The 18,965-nt window shown below is 52.9% G+C and overlaps 1 protein-coding gene across 2 annotated transcripts in view; it reads right to left on the bottom strand.

Moving 5' to 3' along the window:
* KDM4B (lysine demethylase 4B) overlaps nucleotides 1-18,965 on the bottom strand; it is a 130,639-nt gene that overhangs the window by 77,323 nt on the left and 34,351 nt on the right. For both annotated transcript variants that reach the window (XM_037505140.2, XM_037505141.2), the window contains exons 3-6: nucleotides 17,081-17,246; nucleotides 11,548-11,723; nucleotides 10,342-10,456; nucleotides 5,526-5,719 (exon numbers count right to left, since the gene is read on the bottom strand). In XM_037505140.2, coding sequence (XP_037361037.1) covers nucleotides 5,526-5,719; nucleotides 10,342-10,456; nucleotides 11,548-11,723; nucleotides 17,081-17,221 — 626 coding nt within the window. In that variant the 5' untranslated portion in view covers nucleotides 17,222-17,246. The remainder of the gene's footprint in view (nucleotides 1-5,525; nucleotides 5,720-10,341; nucleotides 10,457-11,547; nucleotides 11,724-17,080; nucleotides 17,247-18,965) is intronic.

Here is an 18,965-nt window from a genome sequence, read left to right as displayed (position 1 = left end):
CAGACCAAGAAAAGCTTCATAAAATGCTGTAAACCTGAGTACATTGACACTTAAAAAAAATGCTACCGAAATACTCCGAAATGGTTGCAATTAAACTCTTGCAGACGCAAGAGCAACAGCATAATTAGGGAGAGACGTGTGGAGGCAATCTGCTGGAGAACATTCTGCCTCCGAGGGCCCAGGGAAGGACAGGAAGCAGGGGCACCACCTTTCCAGGGAGTCGCTGAGTTGCTCCCTGAACCCCCAGCCTGGGCACAAGCGGCCCGGGCACCTCACCCCCCCCAGAAGTGACCATGTTGGCTCAAGAGGGAGGGTGGCCTGGGGAGCCAGCTCCCACGAAGACAGCACAGCTTCACATGATGCAAACCTCAGCGTGCAGTTTCCAGAGGGGTGCTCTACATCCCAGCACCCAGGTCTCCTGACAGTTACTGAGCCCCCTCTCTGGGCCAGGCCCCTGCTGGGGGCTGGCAACTCAGGGGGCCTCAAGGGCCTCCCAGACTCCATGGTCTGGTGAGGAGAGACGCACCAACACGGGCAAGGCCAATGTATGGTCAGCTGGTCGGCAATGCCCTGAAGGACAAGCATAGGGTGTCACGCCAACACCCGGGGTCCCTGCCCCACCCTTTGAGAGGAGAGTGGGATGGGCTCCCGGCACAGAGACGAGCTCGGCTAGTTACGGAGGGGAGCAGGGGCTGGTGGGAACGCACAGCTCAGCTCCACAAGGGGACCTAGCTGGCAAACCCCAAATTATCCTCGACGCCCCCGCAGAGTCCTCGCTCCCCTCCTCCTACAGCTCCCAGAGGACTCGGAGGTCCATCACTGCCTTGAGGAGTCTGTAAAGAGGACAAAAGAAGCGGGGAAATTTCCACCAGCACAGGGAGGACAGGGAGAAGGACAGGAGTGCCACCTAGAGAGCTCCGGGGCAGCCGCGCCAGGAGGAAAGGGACACAGCCCTGGGGGATGCAGAGACCCTCCAGCTCTTCTACATCAGGCGGCAACAGGGCCCAGCACTTCACCACCCCTCACACATACATCCAAACAAACATACACTCCACACGCACACAATCTACAGCCCACGCTCTCATTACAAACACACACACACACACATAACACATACATATGTGCACAAACACACATGTACTTACACGATTCTCACCAACCCACACATACACAGTCGTGTCACCAACAGACTACAGGTACAAGACGGTGGTCCTGACGGCTGTACCATTCAACGGGTGTGTAGTGGGCTGTACCGCCTAGTTTTGTCTTTAATTTTACGACATGAGCAAGATGAAATCACCAAACAGTACATTCTCAGAACATATCTCCATCCTTAAAAGACACGTGACTGTATACACACACACACACTCTCTCTCTCTCTCTCACACACAACACACATACTCTCAACGACATGCACAGGTACACTCACACATACTCATGCTCACACCAATCTCACACGCACACGTGGCTCTGGCCTGTGAGTCCGCATGGGAGCCAGGAGAGGGCAGTGTGTCTGCCACGCGCTGGGACTCAGGCCTTGTAGCCACAGGAGCCCATGGGAGGACGCGCTGCTGGGAGCCAGCAAGTGGAGCTGAGGCCCATCAGGACAGGCAGGGGACAGACCCGCCTCACCCCACACAGCTGGGCTACCAGGCCCTGCCTACTGCCCCCAGAGCTTGGGCAGAGCATGGTCCTGGAACAGAGACATCTCCATAAAAGGGGGAGATACCATGTTCCCAGCCCTGCCTAATGAGGGACAGAGCTGAGCGGGCGAGCTACGAAACAAGGACGGAGAGCAGGCGCAGGGACACGCGAGAAAGAACACTTAGAGAGCACCTGGAGCGACACTGGACAGGAAGAAAGACACAGAGAAACACGTGGAAAAGAAGGCTCGCTTGCTCTCAGATTTGGACCTGCACCAGGGACTCGGGGGACACGGGAGGAGACACGTGGAGAAGAGTCATGCAGACACTCGGAAGAGACACGTGGGGGAGAGGCCGCGGGGCGGCTGACAGTGGCGCCGTCTCTTGATCTGTATTTTAGTTTTGCTCCTTTTGTTCCCTTGCCTGGCCCCGTGGCCCCTTCCTGGTTCCCTGCCAGAGGTGTCTCAGACTGGGGCAAGCTCTCCGGCAGCCAGCGTCGGCACGAGCCTGTTTGAGTGGACATTTGCCCACCAGGAGATGAGTAATTTGGGGTGTTTTATTGTAAAACTATGATCCTTTCTTCTCTTCTCTATGTACATTAATCAAAGTTCTTCCACGCTAAGTATGCTCTGCCTTTATGCACAGAGAGCCAGACCCCTTTAGAGTATGCAATTTGGGGGTCCTGTGGTCCCCCTCAGTCTGTCCACCAACAGTCCCTCCCTATCAGGCCTGCACCACTTCTTACATTTTGTGCAGGAATTTCTAAAACCAGAGAATAAGTGTGTGAGCCCAGCAAAGGCTCTGGGAGCAAGATAATGACCACCCTCCGGGGAACCCTCCCAGCCAAGCACTTGCCCCGGGTCGAGAATTTCATCTCCCCCCGCCCCCCACCCCGAGTCTAGGAGACAGGAGAGGCTGTGATCCCTGTTTTCAGAAAAGAAAACAGAAGCCCAGGGAGGCACAGCCATGCCCTTCTTCAGGCGGAGACAGACCAGGGTCATGGCTGAGCGGCCCGGAGTGGGAACAGCTGGCCCCAGAGCACAGCCAGGGTCACCTGGGGTCTGGTCAGGGTCAGGACCAGACTGTATCAGTAGTTCTGAGAGGGTGCCATCTTGACTCCCTCAATAAATGTGCCACTCAAATTAAACACAGGAAGCCGCCTGTTCTCTTGGGGCCTGCGCCAGGGGGAGAGACCCAAAGCAGAATAGGTGGAGATAGGCGCCGAGCACTTGGGGGAGAACAGCAGGGAAACAGGGGGGCTGCCCGGCAGTGCCAGCAGTCAGAGGAAGCACCACCAAGAAGGTGGCCTGCAGGACATGAGGTGGCTGAATCGAGGCCCTCAACATGCCCACGTCACATCTGGGGCCTGTGCACGTGTCACCTCACATGGCAAAAGCATCTTCAGAGAAAGGATGAAGTTAAGGCCCCTAGAATGGGGAGCATCCTGGATTCCCGGGGCCCCGGTGTCCTCTGAAAGGTCCTTATAGAGGGAGGAGGAGGGTGCAAGGCAGAGAGACGTGAAGAGGCTACACTGTTGGCTGTGAGGACGGAGGAAGGGCCTGAGCCCAGGATGTGGCGCCTCTCTAGAGCTTGAGCCGGCAGGAGATGGTCGCCTGGAGCCTCAGAGGAGCCAACCCTGCTCACACTGATTGCAGACCCAGGAGCCTGACTTCAGACTTCAGGGCTTCAGAATCATGACAGGATCAGTGTGCATGGTGTGAAGTCACTAGGTTTGTGCCCATTCACTGGAGACACTGCAGGAAACTCACCCCAAGCCCAGCCCTGCTTCCTAATCCTTCCCCAAGTTTCTGGGCAGAACCAGTGGCCAGACGACAGGGCAAGGTCCCGCTCTGCCACCTCAGAGGTGAGGAGAGGGTGAAGCAGTTAACAACAGGACAGCAGGGGCCCTACTCGACCCCCTCAGCAAAGGTCTCCAGGAGATTTCAGCAACTTAAAGAGCCAACTTATTTAGTGTCAACAAACCCTCTGGGATGCAAACAAAAGTGCCCACAGAGGAGAAGGGAGAAAGCAGAGCAGTTTCTCTTCAGCTTTACTCTCATCACCTCAAGTCAGAATCTCAGGATTCAAGGACACCTTGAAAAATCTGGATTTTCCCACATTGGTCCAAACTCTATCAAGTAGGTGAGTCATGAGTTGTGCAAGCCAGTGAGCTTCCGGGAGGAGGGAGAGGAGGGAGACTCCTAAGAGAGGACCAGAAGCTCCCGGATTTGCCATGTTCTGTGCCACCAGGATGCGGTGCACAGGGGGAGGGGTGCCCGGCTGTTGCAGAGGTCAAGCTGGGGGCCCATGGGAGGAGCTGCGTTCTGTAGCCCCTGTCCCAGGTGCTCCCTTGAGTGGTCTTCCCAGGGCCTAGACCCACAGGGGGAAGGGAAGGGCCTATCCAGGGGTCCCTCCTCTCAAGTCAAACGTGTTTGACTTTCTATCTAAAGAAAGATGAGGTTGAGTGCAGAAGAGAAAGCACGTGCTCCCTGGGATGGGTGTGTTCCCCTCTTCTTTCTAGAAGATTTTAGGAAAGGCTCAACATTTAGCTTCATTTAGTAAAGGCTTCAACATTTAGAAGAACCACAGGCCGGGGCTGGGGTGACCCTGGAAAAGGGGCTGGGAACAGGACTTGCAGACGCGACAGTGGAATGTCAACAGAGTCAGAGTCACTCAGGATGGGGGACGTCAAAATGAGGAGAAGGTCCCCTCCAAAGCAGCTGCTTCAGAGTCACAAGCTCCAACCTCTGAGCCACTCAGGAGCCTTTACTAAGACACTCTTACTGTTAAGCAGTTAAGATGCTTCCCTGAACTCTGGGTAGAGAGGGAGTCTGAAGCTCTTGGAACAAAGTACTTAATGTTCTGCAGCCCACCTCGTGCTCACAGCCCGTGCAGATTCAGCACAGCCCCATCATGCAGTAGGCAAGCCCAGGGAGGCTGAGAGCTGATGGAAGGGTGGGTAGGGCAGCTGGGGAGGGAGGGAAAAGCCTGGTTCAAATCCCACCCTCATGCCCAACTTAGAATACCAGCAGATGTGGGTGCAGAGAAGTAGGCGGGTCACCTGATAAATCTTAGCATCTGACACTGATAGAAAACATGGCACAGACATACCAAGACAAAGGGGGCTTGACTTTCGTCTCCTTGGGTCCCTGGCTGTGTTGAGTTGCCCCCACCCATGTACCAAGGCTCAGTGATCAGCCAGCTCCTGAGAATCACAATATGTTCCCCACTCTTCCCTGAGATACGGTGACTACTGTGACAACAGAACTTTCTAAGACAGTTGGGGAGAGGCGGAGGATGCAAAGACCCCAGCTTATAAGTCTCTACTAGAAAACCCCAGTGAACAAAAGCAGTTCCTTAGAAGGGGTACTGACTGTCCTGCAGCAGAAGAGGGTTGTGAAGTACAGAGATTCCAGAACACAACCCCACCCAGCCTGCAGAGCCCATCACACTCAGAAGACAGAAGCATCTTGTCTTCACAAGTAGTCTTTAGGTCCATCACTTGCAACCTCTACCCCCAAATCTGGAGGCCAGGGGGAAGTTGGGAGTTGATTCAATACACACGGCCACACACTGCCCAGTCCCATGGGCCAAGGGACAGACCCCAGTACAACAGCCACATGCCTGACACAAACCCAGGTGGTGCCCAAGCTCTGGGTGCAAACCATAATTTCCAGGGATCTGGAAGCTTCATGCCTAGGGAGCACACACCCCCTATAACCAATCAAAGCTGCACCTATTCAGCTGCCAGAGCACTCCCCAGCCTCCACCTGACAACAGCAGCCCCAGACCCAGGCAGGCACCCCAAAAGCACACCTGCCTCCACATGAACCCATCCATAGGCCCTTCACATGGCTCCCAGGCTGCTGGTCAGACACTCACCAAGACTTGGGCTCCCCAAAATGCAGGTAGTTGATGCTATACAGGTCCATGTCCTCTGTGTGCCAGGCAAAGGTGGTCTTCCACATGCCAAAGTACAAGTAGGGGGTATTGACACCCTCGATGATGGTGCCACACTCTCGTTCCACCATGTCTAGGATGGTCCGTAAGTTCCCAATGTTCCACTGGGCCACATCCTGCAAAGGCAGCAAGCACAGGGTCAGTGCAGCACTCTGGGCCTGGCCACCCCCAGACATGCTGATCTGGATCAAGAAGGCGGACTATGGTTCCCCCAAGCTCCGCGCTGCAGCGTGACCCCCAGAGAGGAACCAAGGCAGCTCTAAACCTGCCCCCCTCAGATGCTCACCCACTCCAGTCTCCAAACCCACCACGGACTATAGAGTCCTTTTGTCAAGGACAAAAGAAGAACAGAAAAAGGATGACTTCGGCCTGCAAACCAGCAGCCCACCCCATGCTGAGCAGTCAGAGAGGAACTTTTTCTGGATTCTGTGGTGAGCTGGGGGTTAATCATGGCAGTGAAGGCTGCATTGAAAAGGCTTCAGTTTAGTCATGAATAATTAATGTATCTCAAAGTCAATGACATGAAAGAAGACAATTGCTGAGTGGGGCTAGCCTAGCACTGGTGCCAGACAGCCCTCCCAGCACCTGCTGATGGAGGAGACAGAGACAGTGCTCAGTACCAGGCAAATAAGGCCAGAATTCTCACCAACCGGACTCAGCTAGTCCTAATGCCACAAGCAAACAAACCCCATCTTGTCATAAGAGCTCATAAAATACACATTAATCAATTTCCAGTCCCAGGAGAACCCTCCAAGCCTGTTGAAATGCCAAGTGAACTTGAGAGTGTTTTTTCTTGTCCCAAATCCGCCCTATACCACCCACTCCTGACCTGGTTTCAACCCTTGAAATGACAGGAGCAGGGGTTGATCTTTGCAAGATAAGTCCCAGTGGGAGCCGGGGCTAGAAAGGGGGAGAAATCAGACCCCTTAACTTGAGGATGAGAAGTCCAAGATCTAGAGCAGAAGGTGCCTGAGGGAGTGGTGGGGCGTGGGGGGCACACTAGAAACAGGTCATTTCCCTAAAGCTGGATCCAATCCACCTAACTGTCTAGTCCACACATTCATAAGGCAGCTGCAAGCAGGAGACCTGGGGTTTAATCTGAGCCAGGGCGATAATTCATCCTGTGACCAGGGCAATTTCTTGCTCTGTTCTGGGCCTCAGTTTCCCCATCTGAAAAAGGAGACTGTTGCACTAGATCAGGCATGGCAGACATATGGCACTGAGACCTGAATCTTCTTCCAGAACCCATGGCAAGTATCACCCATCCATCTTGGCACAGCTGAGCCTGCACTTGGCTGTGGAGTCCTTCTAGGGGTCATCACCGTCAACCAACCAGCTAGAGGCAGCACAAGAGCAAACCCAGAGCTTTTCACTGGACTAGGCTCTAATTTTTATTTTTTTTCCCAAGATTTATTTATTTATGCATAAAAGAACTGCAGTATAGGCCAGAAGTGGGGGTGGGGGGGTGAGAAGATTCACCAGAGACAGAGTGGGGAACAGAACAGGCAGACTGAGTGAAATACACTGCTGAGGGGAGCAGTGGGCTAGTCAGGAGAGGTCTGCTGTGCCATGTGGGTAGCTCCCTGCCTGGGGATTGAACGTGTGCTGCAGAGGCTGCGGATAGCTTCATAGGTTGCATCTTAACCCCTTGTGCCAACAGAGAGGCCCTAATTTTTATTTTTAAACAGTAATATCATGTCTTCAAAAGAGTGAGAAGACAAGCCACTGATTAGGAAAAAAATATTTGTAGAAGATACATCTGATATAAGATCATTATCCAAAATAAAGAACACTTAAAACTCAACAATATGAAAACAAATAACCCAATTAAAAATGGACCAAAGGCCTGAAAAGATACCTCACCAGAAAAGATATACAGACAGCCAATGAGCATATGAAAAAATGTAGGGAGAACTCTCACAACTCAATTCAATAATAAAAGACAATCCAACTTGGGAAAGGATCTGAAAACATTTCTCCAAAGAAGGTATAGAAATGGTCAATAAGCACATGAAAATATGCCCAACATCACCAGCTATCAGGGAACTGCAAGTCACTGAGAGACAGCACTTCACATCCAGCAGGATGGCTCTAATGGAAAAGACAGACAATAACAAGAGTCGACAAGGACATGGACGGAATCTGAACCCTCATTCACTGCTCATAGGGATATAAAATAGTGCAACTGCTTGGGAAAAATAACAGTCTGGCAGTTCATCAAAACACAGTTACCACCTGAACTGCAATTTCCCACTGCTAGGTATATGCCCAAGAAAAGTGAAAACAAATCTATATAAAAACTTGTGTATGGGGCCTCCCCGGTGGCGCAGCAGTTGAGCGCTGGGTTGCAAAGCTGCCCGCGGCCTCTGCGGCGCCGGTTCGATCCCTGGCTGCTCCCCGGCCACCGGAGGAGGGTCCCGCATGGCGCGCAGACCTCTCCTGCCGCCCGCTGCTCCCCTCAGCAGTGTGCTTCGGTCCTTCTGCCTGCTCTGCTCCCTGCTCTGGCTCTGGTGGATTCTCTCACCCTCCCGTTTCTTCTGACTGTACCCAGTGCTTGTATAAATAATAAATAAATAAATCTTAAAAAAAAAAAAAAAAAAAAAAACTTGTGTATGATAGCCATAGCAGCTGTATTATAATACCCCCAAAGTAGAAACCACCCAAATGTCCATCAGCTGGGGAGTGGATAAAGAGGAGGTCCATGAAGTGGAATATTACTCAGCCATAAAAAGGAGTGAAACACCGACACGTGCTACAGTGTAGATGGACCTTGAAAACATGCTCCGAGACAAGCCAGACACAAGGCTACATGGTGCGTGATTCTGCTGATGTGAAATGTCCAGAACAGGCACATCCTCAGAGACAGAAAGCAGATTAGTGATTTTAAAAGAATCTAGGGGGTAACTGCTAATAGGGGCATGTTTTCTTCATGGGATGATGAGAATATTCTCAGATTGCTCATGGTGATGGCCACATACCTCCGTGAATTCACTAAACATCACTGAATTGTATGTATGCTTGAGATGTGTGGTATGTGAATCACATCTCAATATTGCTTTTGAAAAGAAAAGCAGCAAGTCAGATCACCGACAAACTGACAAGCAAATGAATGATGCTAACTAGCCCTGATGCCCCAAAACCCTGTGTGGAAAATAATGGATCGGTCGACAGTAGGCATCTGAGTGCATGTTCATCTTACACACAGCACATGAAATGAACTTTCTCCATCGCTTCAGGTTGCTGGGGTCAAGTTCCCTTCCCAGAAGTCACGGTTCACAAAGCAGCAGCAGCACTGCACACTGGGTGGGGCCAGGACAGACGTCGATGGACATCAAAGAGCTTTGTCCAAACTGACATTGAGTGAAGGGTGGCCAGGGTGGAGGGACACAGCAAGTGAGGTCCACCCACCAGAACGGATTCCAAGGCCAGCTCGAAACTAGACACAGAGGGTGTCCCAAGCCTTAGGAAAGTAGGGAGAGGGCACCTTGATGCTGTAAGGATTTGAGTTATAAATGGAGGCTCCTGCTTGGGGTGACTGCCGGCCCTGCCTGCAGAGACCCTAGCACAACTGCTCTCTTTGGGTTCCCGAGATCAGGTGTGATGCCGATGCTTGGCGACAGCCAATGCCTCTGGTCAAAGTCACCAGACCTCCCTGGTGCAGGCTGGCCAGGGAGGCAAGTGTGCAGTCCTGTGAGAAGGCATACAGGAGCCCATGGGCACACACATGCCACAGCGCTGTGTGCGGAGGGCAACTCCCGCTGTGCCCTGCCCGAGCAGCTTCCAGACATCCTGCAAGGATGAAACTGGACAGTCAGGTGAGTGCCAGGGAGGGCTGCTCTGGGCCTCACGCCTGGTATGAAACATGGGTTTGGGAGGTGCAGGCCCTCAGGGCTGGGAAGCCCTCAAAGCAAGTAGAAAGGCAATGGCAGCGCACAGGAGGGACAGCCACCACTCAGGTGACAGGTCCCCACAGACCCCAGAGACCCAGGGACACAGCCCCACTGGCAGTCAACCTGCCCCCAGTGCCTCCGCACTGGCTAGAAGACAAGTTGGCTGATGGGGCCAAAATACACAAAACACACGTAGGGTGAAGCCAATGTCAGCCAGGCTGGCTGAGAAGTCGTGGCTCCCAGGTTTCCGGGAAGAACAGAAACATGGAAAGTAACTGAATATCCGAGGAGGAAGAGCAGTCTCCAGGAGAGGAAGTGAAACACAAGTGTCATCTTTTTAAAGACCATTTTATGACATTAAGACCATTCTGTCCCTCTGCTGAGGTCAGCTGCTGAGGGAAGGAGGCTGGGTCAGGGCCAGCAGGCGGCAACTGAGTAGGAAAGATTCCGTGGATCAGGAAAACCACCGGGTTCATTGTCCTAAGACTCAGCACTTCAGCAGGGCCTCGGATTACATCGTCGCTTTCAATGTCATTTCATTTTAATGTTGACAAGAAAACAAAAATTCCAGTTGACAATGCAACAAAGGACATTATTCAATGGTCTGTTCTTGTTCTACATTATTTCACTTAAAGTCAGTGTCTAAGAACCTGTAGTTATGTTAAGGGAGGACTTACTATAGTTGTACCTAGAATCCAGAAGAAAACATAGCTAAGTGTCATTTTAACTTTGGTTTTTCAAAACAAGTCCTAGTCATACTCTTTCTCTTCCAACAGTTACCAAGAAACCGAGCCCCTTGTTTCCCCCAGAATGGTCGGCTAAGGCACCAAGGGGACTCCAGTACTCACATCATCGTACAGAGAGCCGCTGATGTCAGCCCCGTAGATAGGGGAGACGAAGGTGAGGTTCTTCCAGTACTTGCGTTCCAGGTCATCGAAGTCCTGGTGCCGTGGAGTGCAGTACCTGGTGAGCAAACAGCAACAGAGATGAGCTGCGGGCACTGGGCCTGCATCTGATGCGCCTGGCAGACCCTGGGGTACCTGCTGTACACATCTTGGGAGTAGCTCTGCTCAGGCCCCCCGCTGGCCCCACCACAGGCACCGCCCTTGAGCACATGGATGTGGTCTGAGTCCAGGTGGACAAGCATTTATGCCAGGGATGCGTGTATAGGGGAGGGTGAGAGGCCCCTGCCAGAAGGATGTCATGCATCCCATCTTGTTAATGACCTTGTCTGGGGAACTCAAGTCAGAAGACACCAGGGACAGTGGGGGCAGGTGAAGGGAATGTGGCTTATCCTCTCACCAGTCTGCAAATACCAAGAGCACCAACAACAGACTAGGACTGTCATGGGGAGAGGGTCAGTGAGTAAAAGGGCAGATAAGGCCTTGCCCCCACAGGGCACCTATGTTTGAGAACAAAGACAGGACAGAAATAGACAAATGATTTTGTGAATGAGAGAGCTGGGAACAATACAGAAAAGGGAAGGAAAACCATGATGTCTTGTGCCTGTGTATGCACCATGATGCTCATGAAGATGCCTGTGAGCTCACTGGAGTGTGTGCTGTGTGTATATACAATGACTGCACGTGAATGCCCATGAGCTCATGGGACTGTGTGTGCCTGTGCGTGTGCTGTGAATGCTCATGAATGTAACCATGAGATCACCAGGGAGTGTATGCCGGGAAGGTTCCTGAATGTGCCAGTAGGATTCTGGGAGCATGTGTGCCCATGTGTGCCCCAAGAGCCCAGACCATGGCTGACATGGGATGTAGGGCCCATATGTCCTGGGAATGCTCATGAATGTGCCCATGAGCACATGGGCATGACTGTCTGCATGCCCGTGTGTGTGTGCCATGAAGGCCCATGAGTGCACTTTGGGGGATTGTGTGTACCTAACATCTCTGCATTCCTAGGGCCCCTGGGGGACTGTGCTTCACAGAGACAAAAGCTACCAAGTCCCACTTCTAGGGGCACAGAAGCTTTCAAGTTGTGGTTCCACCTCACGGCCAGGGACTCAAGAGCACACCCCACCAACCCAGTTCCCGGATGCATACTTCTCGCTGTTGGCTAGGCGGCGGTACTCCCCAACAGTCATGGCCTTCTTCTGGATGTTGTACTGTGTGAAGAGGCCCGACTGGCCTGTCACCACCTGTTGGATGGGGGCTGGTATGACCACGTCATCGATGTCATCATACGTCTGCCGTGGCTTCCACTCCTTTGGGGGGATGATCTGCAAGAACCAGAGAGAGTCAGTGGTACCCCCAAATAGCATGGCCACTGAGGACCAGGCACTAGCAGGGACAGAAACACACCGCCCTCTCCTGGGAGACCAGAGGTGACTCTCCAGGGAGCTCTGCTCAGCCCTGCCCTAGGGTGGCACAAAGAGTGATCAAACCCCCTGAGAGACTTCAGTGCCACCAATGTAGACACTGCACATTAGGCAGAGCTGTGCCTAGCTCCCCACACTGCCTATCAGAGCATCTGCAGAAAAGCTGGGAACAGGGCCTCCCCTGGCGGTACAGGCGGTTGAGCGCCAAGCTGTGAAGCTGTCCACAGCCTCTGCAGCACAGGTTTGATCCTGGCCTGCCGGCGAGGGTCCCACATGGCATGGCAGACCTCTCCTGTCTTGCCCTCTGTTCCCCTCAGCAGTGTATTATGGTCATCTGCCTGTTCTGTTCCCCACTCTGTCTCTGGTGAATCCTTTCACCCTCCCGAGCATCTGGCCTATACCCCGGTTCTTGTATAAATAAATAAATCTTTTTTTTTAAAAAAGGGAAAAGCTGGGAACACCCCCAGAGCCCAAGGGCTGATATGTTATCTGCTAAAACCAGAATGGAACGTCCTCACTTTGCCCAGGGAGTGCTGTGCTACAGCGCCCTCTAGTGGTAGAAATCAGCACCGCGTGCCCCTCCAGACTTAGGAAACACCATTTCCCTGATCACCTACCCAGCAACCACAGCTCTAGGTGCTGGGGAAACAAAGATCCCGGCCCTCATGGAACTAACATTCTGATGGGAAAAGGCAGATAATAAGAGAAGGAAAGGTTGTGTGCGTTAACCTAACAGGTACGTACTTAATACTTAGTACTAAACCCTAAGGACCAAGGAGAAAGAGAGTTCCAGAGGCACCCAGGGTGACGATTCCAAGCGGGACAGACCCGAGAAGGTCACCTCTGAGCAAAGGCATGGCTATTTCTCTGCAGTCAGTTCTCACCAGCAGGTGGCCAAAAGCCTTGACCCTGAACAGAGCGCAGTCTTCTCCCCCTCCCTTCACACAGGGGCCACTGAGGGCGCGGAAGGCTTGGTGTCAGGGCTTCTGGGAGTGCCTCCACCCAGGTCACAAGTTAAAGACCCACCCCGGCTAGAGGGGCCTCCTGCCCCTGGCCCCACTAAGTGTGCCTGCTGGGGCTCAGAAATCTGTTCAGCCTCCCCAACTTCCTCCTTTCCTCATCTCTGGTTAGGGCAACACAAGTGGGTCTCTCCAGTCTGTTGGGTGTCTGCAAGCCCATCCAGGAAGCCCAACAGCTTTGGAACTAAACCAATCCATTTGTCAGTGCATGGGCCACAAGCTCAGAGACAGACCCCTTAGTCTGCTCAGAGCCTGCGGGAAGAACACCCTGCCGACTCCTGAAGTGACAGCTTCCAGAATGGCTGTCGTCCAGTTACCATCTCCAAGGACTCCCTATCACACGGGTGGAAGAAATGTTTTACTCGGCCATGAAAGCACTTATTTTCAGTTGCCTGTTACCAACAGAGAGGCTGCCCCACTGTGGGGTGACTGACCTAAAAAATAAATAACAATAACAGGAAGTCAGTGGTCCTCACCTGGGGCAGCTCTGCCCCCTAGGGGACATTGGGTGACGTGTAGGGACATCTGTGGTCACAACTGAGAGTGATCCTGGCTTCAAATAAGTGATATTAGCAGTCCCGATGACACTCCGTCAAGAGGGGGCCCTAATTTACAGTTTAGTGAAGATTAGCCACATCTGGGGACACATCTGTTCAGATGAGGCAGACTCTCTGAAGGTCTCCTCCCCCACTTCAGTGTGGTCCAGCTATGAGCACTGGGGGTCTGAGTGCTGGGTTTATGGGGCCATGTGACCACACAGTGCGGGGCTGGCCTGTAGGAGGACAGTTTTCTTGGAGTCAGTGATTAAGACACTCAAGATTGAAAAGGCAGATACCTAGGAGACCTGTGCCTCCAGGATCTGAGCTACTGTCCCAGAGAAAAGGGTTTAGAGACAGGATTCCTTGAACCTACTTTGTCATTACATGGGTGTGAATTTCCTGCAATAGGGGGTACCACAAGCCCGGCTCAGCACCAAACCCACACTGAAAGCAGGGACCATGAGTGCACCCACTTCAGTTCTGTTAAGAACTGAACATCATCCCAGTAAATGAATGAACCAAAACACACCATTCCCAAATCCCCCCCAAATGAACATCTTCAGTCACTTTGCTCCCTTATACCATCCCTCACAGACACCCCTGTGGTAAAGACACGTGCAGACCACAGAGGTGCGTGTCAGACACGCCCATACTGCTTTGCACAAGTGTGCAGCATTGTCACCTGGACGCACACCGAGCAGCTTCCGAAACAGCTGCATTTAGAGGACTACCTCCAGCTGCAGCCTCTGGAAAAGTCCTTCAGGGTGGAAGCAGCTAACTGAGGCCTAGCGCTGTCAAATCTCTACAAGAATGCAATCTGAAGACAGCCCTTCAGGTTAAGGACAGCTGAAGGGTGTCACCTAGTGAACTGTGAGTATTCTGAGCATCTGATTGCTAATGGCCCCACCCTCACAAGGTGGGGGGCCTCGTGCCCCCACCCCCACCAAGTGTGCCTGCTGGGACTCAGGAATCTGCTTAGCCTCCCCAACATCTTCCTTTCCTTGCCCTGGTTAGGTGCTTCAGTTCTGTGAGCCTAATGGCTGGGACCCCCTGGACAGACCTTTACTCTAAATTCCTGGAGGGTGAGCTTCAGCTATAAGCAGCGGAGGAGCAAGGCCACACCTCCCAAGGGAACAGGAACACCAGGCAGGGTCCAGGAACACATGGCCAAGCTGGGAGCATCTAAGCTGTTGGAGCAGAAGTGTGAGTAGAAAAGTACCCAGGGCAGAAAGTAAAGGGTCAGCTCTGCCCCTTGAAACTGCCAGGTCCCAAAGCCATTCATAGACGGCAGGCCTGGCAGCTGGGAGGAGGAAGGATAATCACCTGACCACGGGGCCATTCTCAGGGACACGGAAGAGGGCACCGAAGTACTCTGACCACTCCCACACTGCCTGTGTCCTTCACCACCACCCCCAGGCTCCTTTGGCTCCCTCCCACCCCGGAGCTTCCATAAAAGCCTGGGGAGACCCAGTCCTGTTCAGGTACAGGAGTCTGGCTCCGCACTGACCCCCATGCATGTACAGAGCGGCTGCGCACAGGCCCTCGCCACCCTGATCCACGGCTTGGTATGGGGCTCCCACCACCCAAAGCCACTGCCTGCTGAGCATGCCACCAGGTCCCACAGGCTTACTGGTGGGGGACCAAGTACAGCTTTGATAAAAGAAGAAAACACAACACACATGCTCTCACATGTACAGGTGGTGGTCGAGACCCACGAGATAAGGAAGAGTGAGGAAAAGTACATCTAGAGTCCACTCAGGCCTGCAGGACATGTGTCCCATCTTCAAATTGTCTGGCAGACCTGAGAGCCAAGGGATCCCATTTGAAAGGAGCAGGCAGTGCCCAGGACTGAGGAACATGCCTCCCTGGAGCCATCTGTCCCCACAGGGTGGCAGGGAGGCCGCCAGAAGATTAGAAACACTGGCACACCCTGCGAGGCAGGAGAATGATGGTGCACGCGTGTGTATCACCAGGATCTCCTGGCAGCTCTCTCCGCCTCCACACACAGAACCCGCCCTGTACCTACCCCCCGCCACTGCTGGCGCCTTGGACAGTTTCAGGAAGGATTCCCTGTGTCCAAAAGCAACTATCAAAGACAAGATAGCACACAAAGTGTCATATAAAAGTGAAAAGGAATATGCAAAACAAGACTGAGGGAAAACAGATTCTGAAAATATTTGCCTCACAAAACTCCGGTCCTATAGGTTTCTCATTAATTGAAATAAATGAGCGAAAAATTGGTCCCCTGGAATTAAAAGCTCCACACAGAGCCATCAAGGCTCAAAGGAGAGGTGAAGACACAGACAGAAGCAGACGAGGAGGAAGGAGCACAAGGAAGGCGCAGTCAGAGGCGGAGGATAGATCACCAGGGACACACGTGTCACCGGAAGCTGCTCAGGGAGCAGGACAAGCAGGGAATAGCCAGGGTGAAGGCTGTTGGTTCAGAGAGCAGTGACATGGAAGCAGCACAGGCAAAGGGGTGAGAGAGTGATGGAGTGGAACTCGAGGTGCTTCTAGCAGAACGGGCTATGATATTAATTCACTACAATGTTCCTGACATGAAGGACAACTTGAATCCAAAAGCGGACAGACTGCACCCCGGGAAGAGTGGAACTAGGTCAAAGACAGGAGACACGGGAATAAAATTCCCAGATAACGAAATTCCCCTTCCCTGTCCCCCACCACAATGGGCATCAAGACCCAGAGTCTCTCCACAACTGGGCACTTATGATGTGCCAGGAGAGTGTCACCACCCCATCTATCCATCAGGCAGACAGAAGTTCCCAACTGGAAGCTTCTGAACCTGCAAGCACCCCAGGCACAGAGTTTCCAGGCCCTTCTGGGGATGACAAACTTCAGTCAGATGAGAAACAGCAGAGAAACAGTCTGGAGAGGTACTGTGAGCACCGAGGCCCACTGAAGGGAAAAGTGAAGGCCAGGGAACAGCACAGCTCCAGTAGCAGAGCCACTGACACGTCCTGCTGTCCCTTTACTATCATGGTTGACAGTGAACATGAATGGGGTGGGGAGAAGGGCGTTGCAGGCCACTGCCTTATCTCCTCAGGCTGGGAGTCCAGGCGTGAAAGAACCAGGGGAGAAACTAGTAATAGTAACAAAATCCTCCAAAACCGGGGTTGGGGTGGCTAGGACACTAATCTCACTGTAGCAATATAATGGCCAACACGTCCAAGCAAGCTGAACCCCACCTGCTGCAGCCCAAGGGTTAACAATGTTTTTGTTTTATTTTCAAATGGTTGAGGAGAAAAATAAGATTGTTTTGAGACAAGTAGAAATTCCATGAAATTCACATTCCTGAGTCCCTAAATAAAGTTTGATTGGCACACAGTGATGATGTCCAGTTATGAGTTGCCTATAGTGGCAGAGCTGAGGGGTGGCTGAAAAAATTTGTTATCTGTTTTTTTGTAGGAAATGTTTATAGACCCTTACGTTTAAATAATAAAGGGCTAGGTAATCTTAGATAAAGTGAAAGTCATACAAAACAACTAGAAGAACCCAAAACAAACAGCTCACAAATCTTCCAGAATCTCCCAGATTATTGCGTGAGCCACACCACACACACAAGCTCATGTGAACATGAAGAAACACAGCCTCTGTCTTCAAAGTCAACTCCACGTATAGAAGAGGGCACATGCAGGGCAGAGGCTGCTACCAAGCTGCCTGGAACAGGGACATCACCCACCTTGGCCAGGCCTGCCCGGTGGGCACCCTGGGATTCGATATAGGCCACATATTTGTTGAAGTCCTTAAATTCTTCCATGGTTGGGCGAAACGTCATGATTTTACAACTCGGGTTCTGGGCCCCATGATCCTCAGACCCCATGGCTGCAGCTGAGAAGAGGCAGCACCTGCGAGGGAAGACAAGAGAGCGTGAGCATGTTAGAGCACCACCCTTGGGTCCTCTTCTCCCTCAGGAGACACTAAAAATACCCCCGGCCTCCAGAAGACAAAGGCAGCAGGGCTACAGCTGAGTGAGAAGGGCAAGAGGAAGCTGGGGGCCGACTGCAGTATTCTGCCCTGGCACAAAAGACCAAAATGACTTCAACTAATTAAAAACAGAGGTGTCCTAGTTCTAAAGCCAATGCGATGTTGGAAGCCAGAGCACTCATTTTCAACAAGGGGCCCTCAGAAGTTAAACCTTTCGGACCAGGGAGTAGTCGCCTAGGCTCACTGGCATCAGCTTCAAATCAGCACATCTCCTTGGAGAGAAGGCAGCACAGGGCAGGCTTCCGACGATGAGTGTGTCTTCTCTCACATGGGACCCAAGCAGGGACCACCTGTGAGCAGCACAAGTCACGCTAGTGCTGGCCTGGTTGCTGAGGGTGAACCCAGACCCCAATGACCCCCAGGCAGCCCAAAGCGGGAATCCGGAAGAGGGAGAGCTGAAGCCTGACCAGAAGGGCTGGTTTCCCGTAATCCAAGATGCTCCAAATAACCTGGGAGGTTCCAACGCAGCAGGGCAAGCGTGGCCAAGTCTCGCCCTGAGAGACACTACTGCCGGGGATCAGGGGCCCACCCCAAGCAGGAAGGGGTTTGGTGACAGACTCTGGGGAAAGGCCCCTGCTGACAGATTAAATTCTCCTGGCTAAATTCCCCCAATTTGAGGGAAAGCCAGACTTCCTCCAGGATTTGAAAAAGGTCAGAGTCCAAGTGTGAGTGCAGACCTGAGAACTGACAAGACAGTTTAAGCAAGCCCAGCCCCTTCCCCAAGCCCCAGAGAGGGCTGGGCTATGAGAAAGAAAGGCAGGAAACCCCCACCAGCCCCGAAAGGTGGCTCTTTGTCACCAAGATGCTTGGGGAAGGGGGTGCGGCGGGGGTGGAGCACGGGCTTCCCTAAGGCACTCTTCCAGGCAGACACTAGAGGGCAGCATAAGCCCAGGAATTAGGTCGTCAGTTCCTGGCACAGATCTGGAGGCTGGGGGCTCACCAGCACCCTCATCCAGGCTCTGTCCTCAACCACCCATTCCCCAGCCCGTGGCTGATGGGGCTGGGACCGGGGAGATGACACGAAAGGCTGCACTACTGGCAAGGGCCCCTGAGAATCCCGACACATGGGTCACCTGAACATCCAGGACTGGGGCCCCACTGAGGCCCTCTGTCCTGTGTCCACAGCAAGTCCCAAGGCCTCTCCTTGGGAGCAGCCGCACAGCTGTACAGAAGGCCATGATTGCCCATGACAACAAATAATAATCGCTCTGGGAGGGATGTGAAGGAACCACCATGAAAACGCAGATTTATAAAAAGAACAGGCCTATCTCAACCTACAACCACCTCCCACCCACCTCCTGCAGAGCAGCAGGCACCAGAGGGCTCCAGAGCCCACCCAGGAGGCTGCCCACTCTGACAGACCTCAGGACTGACCATCATACTGTCCCAGCCCAGCCTCTTGTCCACAGCCAGAGCGTAGTAGCTGCACTGCCGTCTGCCATCCTCACAAGTCCCAAAGGCTGGCTCTCTCCCGTCCAGTCCAGACATGGGCACGTGGGGCTGGCTCGGGTCTCCAATACCAGGTGGGGTGCCAGTGTAACTGTCCTGGGGGAGCTTATAGCTTAGGCGAGTAGACCCTG

This window comes from Talpa occidentalis, unplaced genomic scaffold (genome assembly GCF_014898055.3).
Source record: "Talpa occidentalis isolate TD23 unplaced genomic scaffold, MPIMG_talOcc4v2.1 talOcc4.12, whole genome shotgun sequence".
NCBI classification, from domain to species: domain Eukaryota; kingdom Metazoa; phylum Chordata; class Mammalia; order Eulipotyphla; family Talpidae; genus Talpa; species Talpa occidentalis.
The sequence above is the reverse complement of the archived record's forward strand: the minus strand, read 5'-3'. Positions and strand labels throughout refer to the sequence as shown.